General features: G+C 38.9%; 2 protein-coding genes across 3 annotated transcripts; both read left to right on the top strand.

Annotated features, from left to right (window-relative positions):
- Positions 1-1,349: 1,349 nt before the first annotated feature.
- LOC104674017 (small proline-rich protein 2B) lies at positions 1,350-2,783 on the top strand. Its single transcript, XM_010378225.2, has 2 exons — positions 1,350-1,434; positions 2,149-2,783. The coding sequence occupies exon 2, from the start codon at positions 2,168-2,170 to the stop codon at positions 2,384-2,386; it is 219 nt and encodes a 72-aa protein (XP_010376527.2). The 5' UTR covers positions 1,350-1,434; positions 2,149-2,167; the 3' UTR covers positions 2,387-2,783.
- A 17,106-nt stretch (positions 2,784-19,889) lies between these two features.
- LOC104674016 (small proline-rich protein 2B-like) lies at positions 19,890-21,313 on the top strand. 2 transcript variants are annotated; one of them, XM_010378224.2, is made up of 2 exons: positions 19,890-19,965; positions 20,678-21,313. In XM_010378224.2, the coding sequence occupies exon 2, from the start codon at positions 20,697-20,699 to the stop codon at positions 20,913-20,915; it is 219 nt and encodes a 72-aa protein (XP_010376526.2). In that variant the 5' UTR covers positions 19,890-19,965; positions 20,678-20,696; the 3' UTR covers positions 20,916-21,313. The 2 variants fall into 2 exon arrangements, with proteins under 2 accessions (XP_010376526.2, XP_030792276.1); XM_030936416.1 differs by having other exon boundaries at positions 19,953-19,971.
- The last annotated feature ends 360 nt before the right edge of the window (positions 21,314-21,673 follow it).

Genomic DNA, 21,673 nt, shown 5'->3' on the forward strand with positions numbered 1-21,673 from the left:
GTTTATTGTGGCACTATTCACAATAGCAAAGACTTGGAATCAACCCAAATGTCCATCTGTGACAGACTGGATTAAGAAAATGTGGCACATATACACCATGGAATACTATGCAGCCATAAAAAAGGATGAGTTTGCATCCTTTGTAGGGACATGGATGCAGCTGGAAACCATCATTCTTAGCAAACTATCACAAGAAGAGAAAACCAAACACCGCATGTTCTCACTCATAGGTGGGAACTGAACAATGAGATCACTTGGACTCGGGAAGGGGAACATCACACACTGGGGCCTATCATGGGGAGGGGGGAGGAGGGAGGGATTGCATTGGGAGTTATACCTGATATAAATGATGAATTGATGGGTGCTGACGAGTTGATGGGTGCAGCACACCAACATGGCAGAAGTATACATATGTAACAAACCTGCACGTTATGCACATGTACCCTAGAACTTAAAGTATAATAATAAAAAAAAAAAATCCATGAAAAAAAATAAAAAAATAACAAAATAAAAAAATAAAATGAATGCTTGTAACTTTGGTTCCCTTCTCTCTATTTCCTTAATGTGCTAAGAGTACATTTCTATAATAAAAAGGCTGTAGTACACATCCTTGATAGCAGCAGTAGCAAACGTACTGTGGAGACTGGATCTCATTCTGGTATCTGTCCGGGGACACAAGTGCCTCTATGAGGGGTGTGTAGGACAACTTCAAAGACAAAAGGAATATAGGAAAAATCTAGGGTTCTGTGAGAGAAAGAGAGAGGTGGAGCAGAAAATTTCAGGCTTGAACAGAGTCAACAGAAGGCAAGATGTGGTCAGTGCCTTCAAAACCAGAGATAGGTATGATGCTCCTCTGTTTACAATTCCAGGGAGGAGAGTTGACCTGGCTGTGGTCATTCAACTTAGCAAAAAAATCTGGGGCTAGAACTCAGGCCTTTGTTAGGTCTGTCTGTCCTTCTGGCACATTGGCAAATTGTACGAGGAAAGCCCAGGTGGAGATGGGTTCATGTTCAACAATATGGCATTTAGCTAAAGTGGATCAGGGCAGGAAGTTTTATGATTTAGGGAAGGTGTTAGACAGGAAGAATTCATTGCTCCCAATCAAGAAAGAGAGCCCTTGACCACCAGTTAGAGAATCTCCCAAGTCCCTCTTTGCCATAAGTCACTGAAACTGAGACCTAAGGCAGGGCCTCCGTGAGTCAGGAGCACTTAATCCAGTGGAGCCATTTCAGCACAGGGTATTTCCTATTTTGAGTATCCTGCACATGCCAGTCATGGATAAATTTGCATTTGGCTTAAGAAATTGCTGGATCACCATTGTTTTGGGTAGTTTCACTTCCTGCTGGGTGAGGTAGCAGGCTCTATAAAGAGATCTTCTGCTGCACGACTCCTAAACCCCTGGTACCTGAGCACCGATCTGCCTTGGAGAACCTGGTGAGTCTGCTTCCTTGAGTTCCTCTCTTCTTTGTGCCCTGAAATGTTGAGTTTAATCTGAATATAGCATGTTTGGTGGATCCAATCCTATGAACGTTGACTTGATGCTACTTAGTGGATGAAAAGTTAGGGTTAGAACACAATGATATGCTATTTTAGCTTTCTTTTGTTATACAGGTAGGTATCCTTATGGACAGAGAAGTTAAGGGGTAACCTTTGATATGAAGAAGAAAAAAGAACAAGGATTTTTCTTTATTCTCTGTCTTTCTAGTGTCCTTTACAAAGGTTTGTGTCTTAGCAGGTGTGAGAGACTACAGTTCTCCCTGAGCAGCCCTTTGCTCTATGCCCAAGTCAGCCCACTGGGACTTTGTAACAGATAATGATGAAAGAATAGCCTATTAGATTGTCCAGGGGGTCTGAACTTGTGACCACCTTTCTTGAATTGGTTGTTTTCAGGGAAATAACATGCTTGATTCTTTTTAACAGAGATAATTTATTTGGAAAAATTGTATGAGAAAACACAGGATTTCCCAGGGACAAAGAAGCAATTTGTTAAAGTGGAAGTGAGAAACCAGAAAGTTGTGAAAAGGGAATTAAGAATTAAAATAATTTCCTGGAGATTGGATAAATTACATGCCATGGTATAACATAAGCTTTGGCTTCTCTCTCTGGAGGATTCCCTTCCCAAAAACACTGTCATATCATTTCTTTCAGATTCTGAGACTCCAGCAGGATGTCTTATCAACAGCAGCAGTGCAAGCAGCCCTGTCAGCCACCTCCTGTGTGCCCCACGCCAAAGTGCCCAGAGCCATGTCCACCCCCGAAGTGCCCTGAGCCCTGCCCACCACCAAAGTGTCCACAGCCCTGCCCACCTCAGCAGTGCCAGCAGAAATATCCTCCGGTGACACCTTCCCCACCCTGCCAGCCAAAGTATCCACCCAAGAGCAAGTAACAGCTTCAGGATTCATCAGGATCATGAAAGGATAAGGATATTTGGCTCACCTCGTTCCACAGCTCCACCTGCATCTTCTCATCAAAGCCATCCAGGGATACACGGGAGCTTCTTTCCCCTTAGCCAGTGATCTGCCTGTGATGTTCCCTGACAGCAAAAGCTTCCCTTTATGATGCTGCCATACTGCCACTATCCAGGTGGAGACTTAGAAAGGAAGTCCTCAGCAGTGCCCGTTCCCAGAGCTTTGGAAGAAAGACCAGCAGCTCTGTCCCTGGGAACCATCAGAGAATTCTGTTGATGTTTCCTGTGTCTGTCATGAGCCTGGGCATGAGCTTCTACCACCTGTGCAGTTGTCACTTTCCTTTCACTCGCTGAATAAAGTATCTATGCATATACATTTGTGAATGGATCTTTCGTTTCTTTTCAAATCTGCTTTATTAGCAATATCATGTAATCATTCGGATTTATTTCAATCTTTCTTTGATTCACAGCAGGATCTCATAATTTGGGTCATACCAAAGATTATTCCTGTATCACTTTAAACCCCTTTTATTTTCCTTAATTAGCGTTTGATTGATTTGAGGATGATATTATTCAACTTCTCTGAATGTCAGTCTCTTTACTGCAAAGTAAGCAAAATAACATTTACATCACAAACTAGTCTAAGGCATAAAATTTGATTACTATCTGATATTTGGTTGGCACAATGCCTGACACGTAATTAGCTGTCATTTGGTAGAGTTTCATTTGCGGCAACATATCGTCACTGTTTTCACCATCACCATCATCATCATCATCATCATCATCATCATCACCATCATCACTCCCCACTACAAGCACTACCGTATTTGTTCCAGCAAGAGAGTGGCTTGGGTGTAACTAACATAGGAAATAAGAAGACTCTCTAATGTTACTTATATTGATTCACAATACTTGTACACATTTACTGCATACATGTGATTTTTTTACATGAATAGAATGTGTAATGATCAAGTCAGGATACCAGGAAATGTCGGGCATTCATCACCTGGAGCATTTATCATTGCTCTTTGTTGAGAACATTTTAATTCTAGCTATTTTGAAGCATACAATACATTGTTGTATACTGTAGTCACCTTCCTCTGTTATCAAATATTAAAACTTATTCATTTTATGTATCTATATGGTTTTACTCATTAACCAGTACTTCCTCATTCTCCATCCCCCTGAACACCTTTCCTTGTCTCTGGTATCTATCATTCTACTATTCATCTTTATAGATTAACGTTTGTAACTCCTGCATATGAGTGAGAACATGCAATATTTGTCTTTCTCTGCTTGATTTATTTTACTTAACATAAAGACCTCCAGTTCCATCCATGTTGCTGCCAATGACAGGATTTCATTCTTTTTATTATAATGGAATAGTATTTCATTGTGTGTATATACATATTTTCTTTGTTCATTCATTCATTAATGGACACTTAGGTTATACATCTTTTCTATTGCAAATAGTACTGCAATAACCATGGGAGTTCAGGCATCCTTTTCACGTACTGATTTCTTTTCCTTTGGATGAATACACAGCAGCTGGATTGCTGGATTGAATGGTAGTTCTGTTTTTAGTTTTTTGAGAAATCTTCTTACTGTTTTGCATAGCAACTGTACTAATTTGCTTTCCCACCAAGAGTATACAAGGCTTCTTTTTTCTTTGCACCCTCTCCAGCATAGATTTTTTTAACCTTTGTTTTAAGTTCAGGGGTACATGTGTAGGTTTGTTATATAGGCAAGCTCATGTCACATATAGGCAATATGGTTATTTTTCCTGATCCTCTCCTTCTCCATACCCTGTGGTAGGTGCCAGTGTCTGCTGCTTTGAGGTGTCCCTGTTTTCTCATCATGTAACTCACACTTATAAGTGAGAACATGCGGTATTTGAATTTTTGTTCCTGCATTAGTCTGCTAAGGATAATGGTCTCCAGCTCCATCTATGTACCTGTATTCCATGGTGTATATGTACCTTATCTTCTTTATCTAGTCTATCATTGATGGGCACTTAGTTTAATTCCATGTCTTCATTATTATGAATGGTGCTGCAATGAACATAACACATGCATGTGTCTTTACGATATAGAATGGTTTGTATTCCTTTGGGTATGTGCCAAGTAATGGGATTGCTGGTTGGAATGGTAGTTCTGTTTTTAGTTCTTTGAGTAATTGCCACACTGTTCTCTTCAATAGTTGATCTAATTTACACTCCTACCATCAGTGCATAAACATTCCTTTTTCTATGCAACCTTTCTAGCACCTTTTATTTTTGACTTTTTAACAATAGCCATCTGACTGGGGTGAGACAGTCTCCCATTGTGGTTTTGATCTGCATTTCTCTAATGATCAGTGATACTGAGATTTTTTTTTTTATATGCTTGTGAACCACACATATGTCTTCTTTTTAAAGTGTCTATTCCTGTCCTTTTCCCACTTTTTAATAGGGCTTTTTTTTTTCTTGTGAATTTCTTTAAATTCCTTGTAGATACTAGATATTACACCTTTATAATAAGCATAGTTTGCAAAAATTTTCTCCCATTCTGTAGGATATTTTGATGGTTTCCTTTGTGTTGCAGAAGCTCTTTAGTTTAATTAGATCCTACTTGCCAATTTTTGTTTTTGTTGCAATTGCTTTTGGCATCTTATTCATGAAATCTTTGCCTGTCTTTATGTCCAGACTGGTATTGCTTAGGTTGTCTTTCAAAGTTTTTATGGTTGTGGGTTCTACATTTAAGTCTTTAATCCATCTTGAGTTGGTTTTTGTATATGGTGTAAAGAAGGCATCCAGTTTCAACCTTCTGCGTATGGCTAGCCAGTCCTCCCAGCACCATTTGTTGAAAAGGGAGCCCTTTCCCCATTGTTTGTTTTTGTCACCTTTTTAGATGATCAGATAGTTACAGGTGTGTGATGCTTTATTTCTGGCTTCCCTATTCAGTTGCATTAGTGTGTGTCTGTTTTTGTTAAAGTACCATACTGTTTTGGTTGCTGTAGACTTGTAGTATAGTTTGAAGTCAGGTAGTGTGATGCCTCTAGTTTTTTTCTTTTTGCTTAGGATTGCCTTGGCTATTTGGGCTCATTTTTGGTTCCATATGAATTTTAAAATAGTTTTCCTAGTTCTGTGAAGAATGTCATTGGTGGTTTGATAGGAATTACACTGAATCTGTAAATTGGGCAATATGGTCATCTTAATGATATTGATTCTTCCTATTTATGAGCAAGGAATATGCTCCCTACATTTGTGTCATCTCTGATGTTGTTTAGCAGTATTTTGTAGCTCTCCGTGTAGAGATCTTTCACCTCCCTAGTTAGCTGTATTCCTAGGTATTTTATTATTTTTGCCACTATTGTGAATGGGATTGTTTGTTAATTGGCTCTTGGCCTTGTCTTTTGCTGGTGTATAGGAGTGCTAGTAATTTTTGTGCATTGATTTTGAATTCTGAAACATTGCTGAAGTTTTTTATCAGCTGAAAGAGCTTTTGTTTCGAGACTATAGGGCTTTTTTTTCAGACATAGTATCATGTCATGTGCAAATACAAATAGTTTGACTTTCTGTCTTCCTATTTTGATGCCCTTTCTCTCTTTATCTTCCCTGATTGCTGTGTCCAGGACTTCCCATACTAGGTTGAATAGGAGTGGTGAAAGAGGGCATAATTGTCTTGTGTTGGTATTCAAGGGCAACGCTTCCAGTTTTTCGCCATTCAGTATGATATTGGCTGTGTGTTTTACGTAGATAGCTCTTATTATTTTGAGGTAAGTTTCTTTTGTACCTAGTTTATAGAGAGTTTTTAATATGAAAGAATTTTGAATTTTATGGATAGCCTTTTCTGCATCTATTGAGATAATCATATGATTTTTGCCTTTAGTTCTGTTTATGTGATGAATTGCATTTATTGATATGTTTATTGTTGAACCAACCTTACATCCCAGGGATAAAGCCAACTTGATGGTGGTGGATAAGCTTTTTGATGTGCTGCTGGATTCGGCTTGCCAGTATTTTGTTGAGAATTTTTGCATTGATGTTTATTGAGGATATTGACCTGATGTTTGTGTGTGTGTGTGTGTGTCCCTGTCAGGTTTTGGTATCAGGATAATGCTGGCCTCATAGAATGAGCTAGGGAGGAGTTCATCCTCCTCAATATTGTGAAATAGGTTTAGCAGGAATATTTATTTAGCAGAAAACAAGAGCAGATACTAGCTCGTTTGTATATCCAGTCGCATTCAGCTGTGAATTTGGCTTGTCCTGGGCTTATTTTGATTGGTAGGCTATTTATTACTGTTTCAATTTTGGAGCTCATTACTGGTCCTTTCAGGGATTCAAATTCTTCCTAGCTCAGGCTTGGGAGAGTGTATGTGTCCAACAATGTATTTGTTTCTTCTAGATTTTCTAGCTTAGGTGCATAGAGGTGTTCATAATATTCTCTTATGGTTATTTGTATTTCTGTGGGGTCAGTGGTAATATCTCCTTTGTCGTTTCTAAATGTGTTTACCAAGATTTTCTCTCTTTTCCTCTTTATTAGTCTAGTTAGTAGTCTATTTATTTCATTAATTTAAAAAACCCACCTCCTGGATTTGCTGATCTTTTGAATGATTTTTCATGTCTCAGCATCCTTCAGTTCAGCTCTAATTTTAGGTATTTCTTATTTTCTGCTTGCTTTGGGGTTGGTTTTCTCTTGATTCTCTAGTTCTTTTAGCTGTGATGTCACGTTGCTAAATTGAGACCTTTGTAACTTTTTGATGTGAGCATTTTGTGCTATAAATTTCTCCTTAACATGGCTTTAGCTGTGTTCCAGAGATTCTGGTATGTTGCATCTTTATTCTCATTAGTTTCAAAGATCTTCTTGATTACGGCCTAATGAAATATGTGGATTTGATCCTGTCATCATGATGTTAGCTGGTTATTTTGCAAACTGATGTATGTGGTTGCTTTATAGTGTCACTGTTCTGTGTACTTAAGTGTGTTTTTGTAGTGGCTGATAATAGTCTTTCCTTTTTATATTTAGCACTTCCTTCAGGAGCTCTAGTAAGGTATGTCTTGTGGTATCATATTCCTTCAGCTTGTCTGAAAAGTATCTTATTTCTCCTTCACTTTTGAAGTTTAGTTTCTAGTTGAAATTCTAGGTTGGAATTTCTTTTCTTTAAGAATGTTGAATACTGGCTCCCAATCTCTTCTGGGTTGCATGATTTCTGCTGAGAGGCCTGCTGTTAGTCTGCTGGGTTTCCCTATGTAGGCAACCTGACCTTTCTTTCTAGCTGCTTTTAACACTTTCATTTCATGTGATCTAGAAAAATCTGATGATTACGTATCTCGGGGATGATGTTCTTCTGTAGTATCTTACTAGGGTTCTTTGCATTTTCTGAATTTTATGTCTGTCTGTCTAGCTAGGTTGGGGAAGTTCTCATGGATGATATCCTGAAATATGTTTTCAAGCTGGTTACACTCTCCCTATCTCTTTCAGGGACATCAATGATTCACATATTTTGTTTCTTTAGAAAATACCATTTATTGAGGTTTTGTTCATTTCTTTTAACTCCTTTTTCTCTATTCTTGTCTGACTGTCTTATTTCAAAAAGTTAGTCTTCGAACTCTGGAATTCTTTTCTCTGCTTGTTCTACTCTATTACTAATACTTGTGATTGCATTAGAATATAACTGACCTGATAGAGCTGAGAAACACATGACAAAATGTAAAGTTTCTAGTGTGTTTCTCAGCTCTATCAGGTCAGTTATGTTCTTTTGTACACTGGCTATTTTGGCTGTCAGCTCCTTCATTGTTATATGGTGATTTTTAGCCTTCTTGGATTGGGTTTCAGAATACTCCTGCATTTTATTGATCATCCTTCCTATCCATATTTTGAATTCCACTTCTAGCATTTCGGCCATCTCAGCCCAGTTCCGAACCATGGCTGGAGAGGTCATGTGGTCATTTGGAGGAAAGAAGGCACTCTGGTGTTTTGCGTTTTCAGAGTTCTTGTATTGCTTCTTTCTTATCTTTGTGTCTTATATTCCTTCAGTCTTTGAAGTTGGTGATGTTTAGATGGATTTTATTTTTTTAATCTCATTTGATAACCTTGAGGCTTTGATTATGGTGTAAGGTCAATTCAGATGACTGGCTTCATTTGTGAAAGATTTTAGGGTCCCAGCACTCAGCTCCCAACTCCTGGACTGCATGCCGTAACTCTGGGGGAACTGTATCAGGCTTGACTTTGTTCTTTGGCTCCCCTAGGTTAGGAATCCACTGTGGTTTGGAGGCTGAGGTGCTCCCTGACCCCTGGTCACTACACTGTGATGAGTGGTGTCAGCTAAAGTGTTTTGTAGTGTGGGGGCAGGGGGATCCATTCCTGTTTATATGTGCCCGGAGCAGTGGCAGCATGGCAGGGTGCATACTTTTAGGCTGGGGCAGAGTTCTTGTAGGTGCTAGGGTACCTGCCTCTGTGGGGACATTCACCACAGTGGTGGAAGCAATGTTTCTTGGCAGGGTACAGGGTCCCTGCTGGTGACTGTGTGTGTGTGGTCATACTTGTAGTGTTCTTGGGGTGTGGGTGGGGTGTGGTGGGTGCAGGTCTGTGTGCTTTCTCTCTGTGCTGTGGGCAGGGGTGGTTGTTTGGGGTGCAGGAGTTTCCACTGTTTTCAGTGCCTAGTTTCACTCCTATGGCAGTGTTGGCACAAGGGTATACACTGGCATGGGCAGTGCACTGGCAGGGGGGAGGCTTCCTGGCTCTGTGCTTGCCATGGCTCTGTTATTACAATGGTCATCGCCAGGGAGAATGAGCTGACTGTACTCTCACTGCAGCAGTGGCAGGGTAGGATGCACACACTCACATGCACTGGTAAGGAGAGGAAAATAAAACCCATTCATGCACACACATGCCAGTAAAGTGACATGGAGTGTTGCTCTGGGCCCAGGGGAAGCTGCAGTGTGTGGAGTGAGCAGATGGGCTTGTAGGTGACTGTGGGTGGCTGCCCGGCTGGAGTTCTTCGCTTGTCAGCTGTGATCTATCAGCACAGAGGCTACAATGTGGGTCCCAAGGTCACACGAGTTTGCCCTGCAAGCAGGTACAGCCAGGCTGGGACGACAGGAGAGACCAGCTGACCACGGAGTGCTCAGGTCAGACTTGCCCCATCTGAAGCGCAAGATTGACCTGCACAGTTCAGGTCCAACAGCTCCCCAAGGGCTAAAGTCTCCTATGTGAGCAAGTTTAGCCTAGTGAGATGGCCATCCCTGGCCCTGCTCCACTACAGACACTCCCCAACCAAACCCTTTGGGCTCCACATCAGCTGGCATGCTGCCCCTGTCACTTCTCTAAGCAGCTCTCCCTGCCAACTGAAGTGTCCCTGGTGGTTGAGGGGGTCTCTTCCTGCAAGGATTCCAGAGGCCCATGGCGGGAGTGGGTTGCTCCCTGTGGGTTCAACTCAGCTGTTCCCCTGGAGTCACTGTAGGCCAGGAACCAGTCCTGGTGTATAGTGTCCCTGTGCAGGGCTCCCAACTTTCTCTCTTTTCAGCCTAGCTTCAGGATCTTCTCTTCGTTCACTCTCAGTGCCTTCTCTCTGAATATCTGTTAGAAGTGCACCTGTCATCTTGGTCCCTTAGTGGTAGCTGTTCCACCTGACTGCGTCCAGTTGGCCATCTTGCCCAGGGCCACAGGAATTATCTGGTATGCTAAATGTTTTTGAGGCTTTTTTTGCATCAATATTCATGAGGAATATTGGTCTGTAGTTTTCTTGTAGTGTCTTTGTCTGGCTTTTGTATCAGGATAATGGCGGGCCTCATGGAAAAAGACAGGAAGTAGTCCCTATTTTCAGTTTTCTTTTTTGAAAGGGTTTGAGAAGGTTTGGTATATACTTCTCCAGTAAATCTTTCTGGGTCAACACTTTTTTTTCTTGTGAAATTTTAGATTAGTGATTCAAATTCTTTACTTATTATATATCTTTTCAAATTTTCTATTTCTTCATGATTTGATTTGGTGGATAGTGTATATCTAAGAGTTTGTTCATTTCAACTGGCTATCTGATAAACTGACAGAATTGTTCATAGTTTCTGCTTAAATTTTTTTTTCTATAAAATCAGTAGTAACCTCCTCACTTTCTTTTAGATTTTAGCTATTTGAACGTTATATTGTATTTTTTCTCTGTAGTTAGTCTGTCTAAAGATTTTTCAATTTTATTGACCTTTACAAAGAAATAAAACTTAATTTTATTGATTTTTCTCTATGGTTCGCTTGTACTTTATTAGTATCTCTACTCTAGGCTCGTATTTACTTTTCTCGGGCTTAGTGTGCTTTAGTTTTTGTAGTTTCCTAAGCTGTAACATGAAGTTATTGATCTGAGATATTTTTCTGTCATGAAAAATGTATGTGGTTATGGCTATAAATTTCCCTGTTAGCACTGCTTTTGCTGCAAACTATAAGTTTTAGTTTGATGTGTTCTGTTGTCAGTAGTCTCACATGATTTCTAATTTTCTTTGTGATTTCTTTTTTGACCTGTTGGCCATTTAAGAATTTGTTGTTTAATTTCCACAAATTTGTGAAATTTCCAGTTTTAATTGGGTTATAGGTTTTTAATTTTATTCTATTGTGATTGGAAAAGTACTTTGTATGATTTTAGCCTTTTAAAATACATTAACTTGTTTTCTAGCCTATTATGTGGTCTGTCCTGGAGAGTGTTCTTCCATTTTCTCTTGAGAAAACTGTTAAGGGGTATCCTGTTCTTTTTGGTTGGAGTGTTCTATATTTGTCTGTTTGTTCCAATTGGTTTATATATTTAAGTCCTCTATTGTTTTTAACTTCTATCATTCTATCCATTTTTGAGAGGGAAGTATTCGAGTTTTCAACATTTGTTTTAGACCTATCTATTTCTTCTTTTAATTTCTCTCACTGTATCTTCGTATATTTTGGAGTTCTGATGTTCAGTAAATGTATGTTTATAACTTGTATAATTTCTTGGTGAATAAATCTCTTTATCAATATATATGTCCTTTGTAGTATTGTATAACGGTTCTCAAGTTAAAGTTAATGATGTCTAATGTTAGTGTAGCCACGTCTGGTCTCTTTTGGCAATTTACATGAAATATCTTTTTCTTTCCTATTACTTTCACCTCCTTTGTGTCTTCAGCTGTAAAGTCAGTCTCTTTTAAACAGCAAATTGTTGAATCATTTTTTTTTCTTTTTGATTCAGTTCCCCAGTTTGTGTTGTTGGGGAAAGTTTAATTCATTCACATTTAAAGTAATTACTGATAAGGGAGGTCTTCCTTCTGCATTCACTCTTTTCTGTATATTGTTTGTCTTTCAACACTTTCTGATTTACGTTTACTTGATTTTTTTGTACTAAAGCTATTTTATTGCCTTTTTACTTTTGTGTATACTTGAAAATATTTATTTTGTGATTTTGATTGGGATTATGTATAATATTCTAAAGTTATAGTAATTTAATTTGAATTAACACTATGTAACTGCAATAGCATAGAAAAGTTGACTCACACCCAGCTGGCCAACATGCCGAAACCCTGTCTCTACTAAAAATACAAAAATTAGCTAGGTGTGGTGGCACGTGTCCACCTGTAATTTCCGAAGCACGAGAATCGCTTGAAACCAGGAAGCGGGGATTGCAGTGAGCCAAGATCTTGCCACTGCATTTCAGCCGAGTGAGGCTCTGTCCAAAAAATAAAAATAAAAATAAGCAAAAACTGGAAAAATTCCCTTTGAAAACTGGCACAAGACAGGGATGCCCTCTCTCACCACTCCTATTCAACATAGTGTTGGAAGTTCTGGCTAGGGCAATCAGGCAAGAGAAAGAAATCAAGGGTATCCAGTTAGGAAAAGAAGAAGTCAAATTGTCCCTGTTTGCAGATGACATGATTGTATATTTAGAAAACCCCATCGTCTCAGCCCAAAATCTCCTTAAGCTGATAAGCAACTTCAGCAAAGTCTCAGGATACAAAATTAATGTGCAAAAATCACAAGCATTCTTATACACCAGCAACAGACAAGCAGAGAGCCAAATCAGGAATGAACTTCCATTCACAATTGCTTCAAAGAGAATAAAATACCTAGGAATCCAGCTTACAAGGGATGTAAAGGACCTCTTCAAGGAGAGCTACAAACCACTGCTCAGTGAAATAAAAGAGGACACAAACAAATGGAAGAACATACCATGCTCATGGATAGGAAGAATCAATGTCGTGAAAATGGCCATACTGCCCAAGGTTATTTATAGATTCAATGCCATCCCCATCAAGCTACCAATGAGTTTCTTCACAGAATTGGAAAAAACTGCTTTAAAGTTCATTATGGAACCAAAAAAGAGCCCGCATTGCCAAGACAATCCTAAGTCAAAAGGACAAAGCTGGAGGCGTCACGCTACCTGACTTCAAACTATACTACAAGGCTACAGTAACCAAAACAGCATGGTACTGGTACGAAAACAGAGATATAGACCAATGGAACAGAACAGAGTCCTCAGAAATAATACCGCACATCTACAGCCATCTGATCTTTGACAAACCTGAGAGAAACAAGAAATGGGGAAAGGATTCCCTATTTAATAAATGGTGCTGGGACAACTGGCTAGCCATAAGTAGAAAGCTGAAACTGGATCCTTTCCTTACCCCTTATACGAAGATTAATTCAAGATGGATTAGAGACTTAAATGTTAGACCTAATACCATAAAAACCCTAGAAGAAAATCTAGGTAGTACCATTCAGGACATAGGCATGGGCAAGGACTTCATGTCTAAAACACCAAAAGCAACGGCAGCAAAAGCAAAAATTGACAAATGGGATCTAATTAAACTAAAGAGCTTTTGCACAGGAAAAGAAACTACCATCAGAGTGAACAGGCAACCTACAGAATGGGAGAACATTTTTGCAACCTACTCATCTGACAAAGGGCTAATATCCAGAATCTACAAAGAACTCAAACAAATATACGAGAAAAAAACAAACAACCCCATCAAAAAGTGGGGAAAGGATATGAACAGACATTTCTCAAAAGAAGATATTCATACAGCCAACAGACACATGAAAAAATGCTCATCATCACTCGCCATCAGAGAAATGCAAATCAAAACCACAATGAGATACCATCTCACACCAGTTAGAATGGCAATCATCAAGAAGTCAGGAAACAACAGGTGTTGGAGAGGATGTGGAGAAATAGGAACACTTTTACACTCTTGGTGGGATTGTAAACCAGTTCAACCATTATGGAAAACAGTATGGCAATTCCTCAAGGATCTAGAACTAGATGTACCATATGACCCAGCCATCCCACTACTGGGTATATACCCAAAGGATTATAAATTATTCTACTACAAAGACACATGCACACGTATGTTTATTGCGGCACTATTCACAATAGCAAAGACTTGGAATCAACCCAAATGTCCATCTGTGACAGACTGGATTAAGAAAATGTGGCACATATACACCATGGAATACTATGCAGCCATAAAAAAGGATGAGTTTGCATCCTTTGTAGGGACATGGATGCAGCTGGAAACCATCATTCTTAGCAAACTATCACAAGAACAGAAAACCAAACACCGCATGTTCTCACTCATAGGTGGGAACTGAACAATGAGATCACTTGGACACGGGAAGGGGAACGTCACGCACTGGGGCCTATCATGGGGAGGGGGGAGGGGGGAGGAGGGAGGGATTGCATTGGGGAGTTATACATGATATAAATGATGAATTGATGGGTGCTGACGAGTTGATGGGTGCAGCACACCAACATGGCATAAGTATACATATGTAACAAACCTGCACGTTATGCACATGTACCCTAGAACTTAAAGTATAATAAAAAATAAATAAATAAATAAATAAAAATAAAAAAAAATAAAATAAAAATAAAAACAAGAAAAGTTCACTCATACAATCTTATCCTCCTCTTATGTTGAGTTCACAAATTACATCTTTATACATTGTGTGTTCACTAACACAGATTTGTAATTAATTTGTACACATTTACATTTTAAATCTTGTAGAAAATAAAAGTGGAGTTACAAGCTAAAATTACAATAATGCTTTCTTTTATGTACCTGTATACACTTACCAGAGATTTTTGTGTTCTCATAGTTTCAAATTTCTCTCCAGCACTTTTTTCAACCTCAGAGGCTCTCTATCATTTCTCATACAGAAAATCTAGGGGTAATGAACTGCCTTAAGTTTTGATTTCCAAGAACATTATAATTTTGCCATCATTTTTAAGGACAATTTTGCCAGCTGTGGAATTCTAGGTTGAAAGAATTCTAGGTTTTCTTTACTTTCAATATATCATCCCACTGCCTCCTGATCCTAAAGATTTTTGGTAAGAATTTGGTCAACTATTTATTAATAATCCCTTAGACATGATGATTCACTTCCCTCTTGCTGCTTTCAATATTCTCTCTTTTGATAGTTTAATTATAATGTGTCTCAGTATGGGTGTCATTGAATTAATTTAACTGGGAGTTTTTTGTTCTTTTCGGACGTGTAATTTTGCATTTTTCAGAATTTGTATAAATGGAACCATACAGTACATAGCCTTTGAGACTATTTCGTACGTATCAGCTTCATTTAAAATTCAGCCATAGTATTCCATTGCTTGGGTGTGATGCACCCCACTTTATCAATTGAATTATTGAAGGGCATCTTGGTAGATCACAGATCTTGGAGATTATGTATAAAGCTGTTATAATTATTTGAATGCAGGTTATTTTTTGTCAACATATTTTGAAATCTGTTAGATCAATTTTTGAATGTGCTTTTGTTGACTCATATAATAAAATTATGTTTATCTCTTTAAGATTGTGAATTACTTTTGACTTTTCTCATAATGTTTATGTTTTATTTAGCCTTTCTCCCACTTACAGCAGAATTCAGGTCTCTTGTCTTATATGTTAGAGTTCAAACAGTTTTTTCTCTCCAAATGTTTTCACAATTTTGTCTATGTTTCTTTGTTTTCCTTTTCAACTTTCTTGGAGGGAAACCATGGCCTATGCAAGTTCACTATCTTGAAAAGATTCTTACAAAAAGAAGTGTCTGATTCATTCCATTACTTACCACATATTCTTCTCATTCTCATTTTAACACTAACCATATAGTATTACTTTATATTACTAATAGCTCTTGAAATTATGCTCTTAAATATACTGATCTAACATATAGAGACAATAAAAGTAGAATATATAGGGTCTATTCACTTTGGGAAGATTAATGCTAAAGAGCTATTCTGTTTCTTATAAGGATTTAGCTTAAAATTTAGGTAATTTGCCACCAGAAGGAAAGTGATATTTAAAGGAGTGATTTCTTTATTATCCTAAACAACTAACTACAGTAACAGCAAACCAAATTGGAGGTAACATTGTATATTTTTTTTCACACAGAATGCTAAATCTCTGTAAATGCTATTTGTTTTTACACATGAACAAATCTACACATTGCTATTTATTGTATTTAGATTTATTTTCTTATATTAACTGAATTCAGAGGAAAGTCTTAGAGAGTCCAAACATCAAGGAACAATTAAAGTACCTGCTTTCTATCCTATGCTCAAAATCTCTGCTTATGTTAACTCTCATTTTCATCACATAGAATAAGTGTCAAAATCATCCCATCTTATTGTTTCTGCACACTTCATTTAAATCACATATTTACATTTGCTTTGTCCTAAAAACTTCTGGCACACACTTCAATAAGGTAATATAAAAGATCTTAAAGGTGAAGCAAATAACTTTCTCAACCATAAACAACTTGAACTTGATATCTTGCCTCTATCTTTTTCATTAACAATATGTTACTTCAGCATTTTGAGTCCTATCTGTAGCCTGTGCTAAATACTTTAAGTGCAGTCTCTACTTTTAGTTGTTTTCTCATGACAATTAGCGGTAGGTACTATTATTATCACTATCTTCTATTATCGTTACTACCTGTTCTACTAATCACCCATTTCTTCCAATTTCATCATATTATGGCCAATTTATGCTTTCCATCCACCTGGCTCTTGGATAGCAGTCAAACTCATTCCTGATTTTTTTACCCTAGTATGATCTCCTAATTTTGGTAAACGTTTTCATAGATACATACGGCTATGGAGTGTCTATTGCTTCTGTGTGTATATGTCAATGCTGTGAGGAAAGGAGTTATTATTGGGGTTTTCTTCAAGAAAGATTTTAGTAGTGATGTGGTCAAATGTAGAGCTATAACAATAAAACAACTGCTACTTACATCCAGTCCCACCTTTAGTGTCTGGCCAAAAATGCTGAAAAGAAGGAAGACCGTTTTCTCACTAATTGGACAGTGGACAGGCTTGTCTCTGTCAGCTTTTCCAAGTAGAATTTTAAGATTCCTTACTCAATAATAGGTAACATTGGGAGAATATTTTGAAAAATAAAACCAGAAAATAAACATCATTTATAATTATACCAGGCAAATTTAATCACATTTAATTTGTTGTTTTACATATTTCCTAACTTTTAATAAATACATGTTAATGAAAATGTTATCATCCTTTACATAAGTTTTAGTAAAATTTGAATGTTTTAAATAATATTAAATAATCTTTCAAAACATCCTTCTTAATTATCTTCAGAATTCTGCCGTATGTTTATCTGATACATCGAATTATGGAAAGACAATGGAGACTAAACCGTCCATTCAGAAATAAAAGCAGAAGGCAGATACGCATGGGGGCTTACAGTTACCATTTCTCTGAGCATAAGAAGAATATTTTGCCATGATTCTTGTTTCTTTATTTGTTTACATATTTAATTTTAAATCTTCATTTGCTAGCACTATTTGGTTTAGTGGAATGTATCACAGTAAAATGTGAGATAAAATGTTGAATCAAGTGTTAGACCAAATAAATTTTTTGTTCTTTCCCGTCATTTTTAAGTACTAATAATTCATACTTAATGATCCCCTAGAAAATTATGGAGTGGAAGTAATAGGAATGAACCTAAGGCTATTAGACTTTATTTATTTTTTTTGAGACGGAGTCTTGCTCTGTCGCCCAGGCTGGAGTGCAGTGGCGCCATCTCGGCTCACTGCAAGCTCCGCCTCCCTGGTTTACGCCATTCTCCTGCCTCAGCCTCCCATGTAGCTGGGACTACAGGCACCCGCCACTACGCCCTGCTAATTTTTTTTTTTTTTTTTTTTTTTTTTTTTTTTTTTTTTTGTAGTTTTAGTAGAGAGGGGGTTTCACTGTGTTAGCCAGGATGGTCTCCATCTCCTGACCTCGTGATCCACCCGTCTCGGCCTCCCAAAGTGCTGGGATTACAGGCGTGAGCCACTGCACCCGGCCAGGTTATTAGACTCTTAAAGAACATAAAGCTAAGCTCTTTAGACATGAAGATAGATGATAAGGACCCATGAGGTGTGTGTGTCTCTGTGTGTGAGTGTGTGTGTGAAGTGTGCCTTGCTCCATGTCTCAGGGCCTGGATGTCCTAACGTGGGGAAACTGTGACTGGTAGTTGTCCCTCTTCATGTTATGGCTGTTCTTCATGTAGCTGGTCTGTGAGGAACTGTGAGTTTCCAGTTCTCCACCTCAACTTGTAAAGTGAGCCTGTCTGAGATGCTGGGGGCACTAGGGCTGCTGCCACTCTGGTGCCTGCACTGCTGCGATAAACAGCCTGTTTGAGTGGGGTGTCCTCAGAAAGGGAGTCTCAGGGTGTGACCCAAACTGTGTTATCTCACACAGTGATCTCATTTGGCAGGGAATTCTCCAATTTTGCATGTTAGAAATCAGACGTTTCTCTATGGATTTATGTTTTAGATGTGATGTGAGGCTCTTGGGGAGTAGTAGGTGATTTATTGAGTAAACAACTTTACTTTGCCCGGTGAAGTGCTTGGCATGTGTAATAGTCTATAGGAAGCATTTAGTGAGAGCACCATTTGTAAACACCTGGCCTCAGGGTGCTGACATGATGGCTCTATTTCTGTAGTGTCCTGGGCAGTGGTGATCTTGGCCAAAAGCTCTTCCTTACTGACAGGAGCAACAGCTGTTCTGGATACCTAACCTACTTAACTGAGGGATGTTATGCTGGCTTGATTCAACACTCTTGCCCTTCCTGGAGCACAGCTGGTGACTGCTCCAATGATTTTGAGTCTTTCCTCTTCCTCATTCTCCTTTCTTCTTATTCACTTCTAAAACCACGTTATTGGAGAACTTCCTGATTAATGGTCCAGATAACGAAGCTGTAGCAACATCACTTTAAATGTTTAATACGCAATACTTAGAAAGGCTCACTGATTGCAGGAGGAGTTTTAAAAAGTTGTGAAAGAACAATCACTAAATGCATTGACAACATATGTGTTAAGTGAACAGTATGTACCAAAATGGACAGATGAGAGGTGTACATTGCGGTATGAGTTGATAATCTAGGAGTTTGCGGGACTAGAAGGTTTATGGAAAAGAAAAAGGAAGAACATGCAAACAAATTAAAAAACACTGAGAAGCATCTAAAGCCTGTTTGGAAATAGAGAGGAAGAATACATATTGGATTACCCTTTGTTTGTATTTTCCCTCAGAGTTAGACTTTAAGTGCTGTGACCTTCCTCACTCTGCAAACCTACTTTGAATTCTTTACATACGATAATGTCTATGCAGCTTGTTCTCTATAGGATGTTCACAGGGAACCATATAAGCATGGTTCCATACATAGATTTTGAGTGAATACTTGTAACTTTGGTTTCCTTCTCTCCATTACCTTTTATAAATAAAAAGGCTGTAGTACACATCCTTGATGGCAGCAAGTAGCAAACGTGCTGGGGAGACTAGATCTTGCTCTCGAATCTGTCCTGGGATGCAAGTGCCTCTACGAATGTGGTGTAGAAGCTACAAATGTGGTATAGAAGACGGCTTCAAAGAGGAAAGGAATATAGGTAAAAATCTGGGGTTTTATGGGAGAAATAGGTGGCAAAGAAAATTTCAGTCTTGAACAGGATCAGCAGATAGCACAATGTGGTCAGCCTGCAAACCCAGAGGTAAGTATTATTCTCCTCTGTTTATAATCCCAGGGAGGAGAGGTGACATGCCTGCCGTCATGGAACTTAGCAAAGAAAAAGCTTAGCTCAGGCCTTCGTTAGGTCTCTCCTTCCTTCTAGCACATTGGCCAATTGTATGAGGAAAGTAGAGGTGGAGTTGGGTTCATGTACAACAATATGGCATTCAGCTAGAGTGGATGAGGACAGAAAGTTTTATGACTCAGCGGGGGTAAGATAGGAAAGGATCATTGTTCCCAATCAAGAAAGAGAGCCCTGGACAACCAGTTAGAGAATCCCCCGATTATCTCTCTGACATAAGTCACTGAAACTGAGATCTAAGGCAGGTCCTCTGTGAGTCATAAGCACTTAACCCAGTGGGGAGATCCCAGAACAGGATATTTCCTAGTTTGAGAATCCCTCTCATGCCAGATATGGATACATTTGCATTTTCCTTTGGACGTTGCTGGACGAGCCCACTTTTAGGCAGTTCCACTACCCACTGGGTGGGGCAGCAAGTCCTATAAAGAGGTTCCCTGCTGCACGACTCTTGAACTCCTGGTACTCTAGCACTGACCTGCTTTGGAGAACCTGGTGAGTGTGAGTCCTTAAGTTCCTCAGTTCTTTGTGCCCTGAAATGTTGAATTTAATGTGAAAACAGCAAGTTTGGTTGATACAATTCTGTGACCATGGGTTTGACGTTACTTAGTAGATGGAAATTTAGAATTAGAGTACGGTGCTACGTTATTTTAGCTTGTTTCTCGTATACAGTTACATGTCCATATGGACAGAGAATTTAATAGGAAAGCTTTGAATTGAAGAAGAAAAAAGAACAAAATATTTTTTCCCCATGTTTTCCTGGTGTCTTTTTCAAAGGTTTGTGTCTTAACAGGTGCCAAGAGCCTACAATCCTTCCCAAACAGCCCTTTGTTCTGTGCTCAAATCAACCCACTGGGACTTTACTACAGATAATGATAATAGAAATGGCTTGTGAGATTGCTTATGGTATCTGAACTTGTCACTGCCTTTCCTAAAGATGTTATTTTCACAGAGATGACATGCTTGGTTCATTACTACAGAGATATTTTCCTTGGAAAAATTGTATGAGAAAACACCAGATTTCCCAGGGCCAAGGAAGCAATTTGCTAAAGTGGAAGGGAGAAATGAGGGAGTCTTGAAAAGGCAGTTAAGAGTTTAAATAATTTCTTGGAGAGGGAGCAATAATATTTCATGGTATTACATAAGCATTGGCTTCTCTCTCTGGAGGAGTTCCTTCCCGTGAACACTGTCATATCATTTCTTTCAGATTCTGAGACTCCAGCAGGATGTCTTATCAACAGCAGCAGTGCAAGCAGCCCTGCCAGCCACCTCCTGTGTGCCCCACGCCAAAGTGCCCAGAGCCATGTCCACCCCCGAAGTGCCCTGAGCCCTGCCCACCACCGAAGTGTCCACAGCCCTCCCCACCTCAGCAGTGCCAGCAGAAATATCCTCCTGTGACACCTTCCCCACCCTGCCAGCCAAAGTATCCACCCAAGAGCAAGTAACAGCCTCAGGATTCATCAGGATCATGAAAGGATAAGGATATTTGGCTCACCTCGTTCCACAGCTCCACCTGCATCTTCTCATCAAAGCCTTCCATGGATACACAGGGAGCTTCTTTCTCTTTAACCTGTGACCTGCCCGTGATGATCCGTGACAGCGAAAGGTTTCCTTTCTGAGGTTGCCCATACTGCCACTGTCCATGTGAAGCTGAGAAAAGGAAGTCCTGGGCTGTGCCAGCTCCCAGAGCTTCAGAAGAAAGAGCAACAGCTGTCACCCTGGGAACCATCAGAGAATTCTGTTGATGTTTCCTGTGTCTGTCTGTCCCCTGGGCATAAGCTTCAACCACCTGTGCAGTTGTCACTTTCCTTTCACTACCTGAATAAAGTATCTATGCATAATATTTGTGAATGAATATTTTGTTCCCTTCAAATCTGCTTTATTAGTAATATTATATGATCATTTGGATTTAGTTCTACCTTTCTCTTATCTCCAGGACCAGGATTTCACAAATATTGTTATCTGAATTTTGGGTCATATCGAACAAATCAATCAGAATTTTAATCTCTTCATTCCAAAATGTGGAAAATAATATTTATATCACAAACTTATCTTGGGCATAAAATGGAATTAATATCAGGAATTTGGTTGACACAATTCCTGACATATCATTACTACTCATTTGATAGTAGTCTATTAGCAGCAATACATCATCATGAAAACAGAACTACCATTTGACCCAGCAATCTCACTGTTGGGTATA

This window comes from Rhinopithecus roxellana, chromosome 8, assembly GCF_007565055.1.
Source record: "Rhinopithecus roxellana isolate Shanxi Qingling chromosome 8, ASM756505v1, whole genome shotgun sequence".
Taxonomy (NCBI): Eukaryota; Metazoa; Chordata; class Mammalia; order Primates; family Cercopithecidae; genus Rhinopithecus; species Rhinopithecus roxellana.

What these genes read in the sequence shown, in the direction of transcription:
- LOC104674017 (XM_010378225.2), top strand. Translation starts at nt 2,168, where the DNA reads ATGTCTTATCAACAGCAGCAGTGCAAGCAGCCCTGTCAGCCACCTCCT.
- LOC104674016 (XM_010378224.2), top strand. Translation starts at nt 20,697, where the DNA reads ATGTCTTATCAACAGCAGCAGTGCAAGCAGCCCTGCCAGCCACCTCCT.